The following is a 3,776-nucleotide window of genomic DNA, read 5'->3' as shown; positions in this document are numbered from 1 at the left end:
AACCACAAGGAGCAGAGGAGCGGCTGTGGCTGGGCAGGAACGCTGCTTCCCAACCCGCTCCCGTGGCCGCTCTTGAGTTTTTGGGTCTATTTTTGGGCACGCTATTTGCAAAAAAAGGCTTCCCCTGTAATTACCGCTTGCTTGAACGCACTGTCTGAGCTGTTATTTACAGCTTTCAGCCCTACAGAGCCGCTTCTCCAGCCGGCCTCAGAGCACACCAGAGCCACCGGGACAGCAGCAGCAGTCGCCGCCGTCTCCTCTTCCTCGCTGGAAAGATGTCCCTCTCGCACACGGCCGCCGAGTACATGCTCTCCGACGCTCTCCTCCCTGATCCCGGTGGTTCCCGGGCCAAGGGCTTACGCTTGGAGCTGCCAAGCGATCGCCTGCTGAAGTTCATCACCGTGGGCTTGCCCCTTTGCCTCGTCTCACTGGCGTTCGCCCGGGAGTTCTCCACCGGTGAGCGGTGGCTGTTGCCACAGGGATCCTCAGGGTCGTGGGCATTCGCACCGGCTCGGTCGCAATCCGAGGCGGGGCAGCCTGGAAACGCTGGGTTAGGAGCTGTTACTTCTCGGGGAATGTTTATTATTGGATTTTTAATGGGTTTTAATGGGTTATCGGTCACTGGGAGGGCCCGGGAATGGCTGCACAGGCAAAGCGCTGCCTCAGCTGCTTGCCCCCAGCACCTTTGGGCGCTGCGGGGTTGTTTCCGAGAAGGAGGAGGCTTGCGAGGGCGGCACAGAGGTTGCATTGATGCTGTGGTGACCTCAGGCTAAATCCGGCCTCGGCCGATGCTGCCGCCCCTGGGGATTTGGTTTGACTCCGGTTTCTGGTCTCTAATTCCCCCTGGCCACGCTCAGAGGGTTTGTGTTCGGGAAGTGATGGAAAAGTCCTTGCTGGAAAGCGCAGCGGTGGAAAAGGACAGCCACAAAATGATGCTAGAAAGGCTTTTTTTAGTCCAAAGCGATGCCTCAGATGCCTCAGGCTCCTGTAACCCATTGGCACCCGGCTGAGGAGCGCTGGCCCGCACTGGCCGACTCCCTGCAGCTGAGGTTGCCCCTTCTCGTGGCCCAGGCTCGCAGATCAGCTGCTTCTCTCCCACCAACTTCACGGGGAAGCAGTCCGCCTACGTCGACACGGCCTGCTGGGACTCCCTGCTCCCCCACAGCCTCGACGCCGAGGGCCACGCCGTCACCAAGTCCCTGTGGGCCCTCAAGGTAGGGCTCAAGTTCACGTCTGGGTGCCCGCAGGTCCTGCCTGGGTGCGTAACCAAGGCGAAGCGACCCTGCGCCCTTCGTCTCCCTTTCCCCAGGTGTTCCCCTACTCGCTGCTGGTGGTGGCGGTGCTCATGTACCTGCCCTACCTGCTGTGGCGTTACGCCGCCGCCCCCGCCCTCCACTCCGACCTCCTCTTCATCATCGACGAGCTGGACAAATCCTACAACCGCTCCGTCCGCCTGGTGCAGCACATGAGGAAGGGGCAGCAGGCCAGCGCCGAGCCGGAGCGATTCTGGGAGGAATACGAGAGGTGAGGCCTCTGGGCAGTCCCTCCCATTCCCATGGCCGCCTCCAGGATGGGCTTGGGTGAAGTGATGCGGTTTGGGGATGGCTGTGAGTCCCCGCTGTGTCCCCTCTGTCCCCAGGGCCCGTCGGGAGAGGTATTTTGAGTTCCCGCTGCTGGAGCGCTACCTGAGCTGCAAGCAGCACGCCCACGCCCTGGCCTTCATCTACCTCCTGAGGAACCTGCTCCTGCTCCTGTTCCTGGCCGCCACCTGCCTCTACCTCGTCTTCCTCCACCTCAACATCTTCTTCCAGGACGAGTTCAGCTGCTCCATCAAAACAGGGCTGCTCCAGGCAGAGCCCCACATCCCCTCGCTCATCCCGTGCAAGCTGGTCTTCTTCTCCGTCTTCCAGCTCATCAGCTTCTCGGTCGGCGGCGTCTACGTCCTCCTCGTCCCCGTCGTCATCTACAACGCCCTGCAGCTCTGCCAGTGGGACAAGGGGCTCCTCTCCGTCTACGAGATGCTCCCCGCCTTCGACCTCCTCAGCCGAAAGATGCTCACCTGCCCCGTCAACGACCTCAACGTCATCCTCCTCTTCCTCCGGGCCAACATCTCCGAGCTGACCTCCTTTGGCCGCCTCAACGCCGTCAGCGCCCTGAAGGAAGCCACCGCCAACAAGGACGACATCGACACCGTCGTTGACTTCATGACGCTGCTGGCCGGGCTGGAGGCCACCAAACCCAAACACCACGCGTGCGGCCCCGAGGCCGGCGGCAACGTGGCCCTCGCCAACGGCAGGGCTCCAGGTGGGCTTTTTGGGTAGAGAACGACGGTTTTCGCTCTCCTTTTGCCTCCTCCACAGCCAGATCCCACCCGGGATCTGTCCGCTGTGGCCCGAAATCCTTTGCCAAGACCTTAAGGTTTTTTGGGGAGAATTTGGGGGGCTGCTGGGGGTTGCTGGCTCTGTTTACAGCTGGGGATGGGTTTTGGCAGCTGGGATGTGATGCTATGGTGAGCAGGAGTTGCTATAGGAACGGGAAGCGGCTGAAACCCAAGCTCTGGGCAAACGGGAGGGGGGTCCCCGTTTTTGGCAGATGGAGCAGCACGGCCCATTGGGAGCTTTAAATCCTGGGGGAATGATGCCAGGGGCTGCACATGGGTCTGTGAGGTCAAACCGCATCCCCTGGGGCCTGTACGCACCCTCCCCAGCCACCCTCTGGGTTTTGGGGAGCTGAGGGCACCTCCTTTGCAGTCTCATGGGGGGGTCCCCCAACCTGGCAGGCCCCTGGGGATGCCCAGGGCTCCTTTCCTGCCCCAGATGCAGCCCTTGGGCTCTGGTTTTTAAAAAAAACAACCCAAAAACCACCCAGCTTGAGCTGTATTTAGCATCCTCGTTGGCATGGCAACCACGGGGCTAGCACAGCCGCCTCTCGGGCTAGTTGGGCTCGTTGCACGCTGGTGGAGAAAGCCCAGATCCCAATTTGCCATCGCTTCATTGATTAACTTCTTCCTTTTCTCCTCTTTGCCTAGAAACGAAGCCTGGAGCAGAAGCGATGGGAAAACCCTCCCGGGACTCGCTGGGCTCTGCCTGACCCTGGGAGCAGGGAGCAGGGGGTGGCTGGGACCCAGTTTGGTCCAGTCTGAGCCAGTTCCTCGTTGCTAGCATTTCTCACGTGCATTAAACCCTGTTTTTGATACAGCCCGTGCAGTGGTGTCTGGAACGTGACAGCGGCCGGGCTGAGCTCCCCTCCCCTCTTCTTGCCTTTGGGGTTCCCCTTCCTACACCTGGGGTCTTTTTCCAGCAAAAAAAGGGTAAAATAATCAATTGAGTTTTGCACAGAGACTCTCCCAGGTGCCTTGTTCTGGTGCCACATCGTGCTGTTTCCACCCAAATTTTAGGGCAGGAAGGAGAGAAGGGAGGACCAAGCTCCTCTGAAGGGGGAAAAAAAAAGATCTGAGAACAAACTGAGCTGTTTTAGAAACTATTTATTAACGCGGGGAGGTGGGAGGCGCTCGCTGCCGCTGCAGAGCCACACGCGGCTCCGCGTCCCACCCCTCGTGGCGTTTGCTTGTGGGTTTTTTTTGGCAGAGCTCCCTTCTCCACCCCTGCTCCCAGGGCTGTGCCCCGAGAGGTTGGGGTGTCCCTGGGGGAGCTCTGCGGGTAGGGGGAGCTTTGGGGTTGTTTTTTTTTTAGTATCATTCTTCCTAAATTTCATTTTAAATTGGCCTTATTATTATTTAATTCCCCCCGCAGCCTTGACTTCAAAGAGGAGCTGGG

At 59.6% G+C, this 3,776-nt stretch overlaps 1 protein-coding gene across 1 annotated transcript; it reads left to right on the top strand.

Moving 5' to 3' along the window:
• Positions 1 to 275: 275 nt before the first annotated feature.
• PANX3 (pannexin 3) lies at positions 276 to 2,321 on the top strand. Its single transcript, XM_010186148.1, has 4 exons — positions 276 to 456; positions 1,072 to 1,214; positions 1,310 to 1,524; positions 1,640 to 2,321. The coding sequence occupies exons 1-4, from the start codon at positions 276 to 278 to the stop codon at positions 2,319 to 2,321; spliced, it is 1,221 nt and encodes a 406-aa protein (XP_010184450.1).
• The last annotated feature ends 1,455 nt before the right edge of the window (positions 2,322 to 3,776 follow it).

The sequence above is a fragment of the Mesitornis unicolor genome, unplaced genomic scaffold (assembly GCF_000695765.1).
Source record: "Mesitornis unicolor isolate BGI_N332 unplaced genomic scaffold, ASM69576v1 scaffold36166, whole genome shotgun sequence".
Lineage (NCBI taxonomy): Eukaryota > Metazoa > Chordata > Aves > Mesitornithiformes > Mesitornithidae > Mesitornis > Mesitornis unicolor.
The sequence above is the reverse complement of the archived record's forward strand: the minus strand, read 5'-3'. Positions and strand labels throughout refer to the sequence as shown.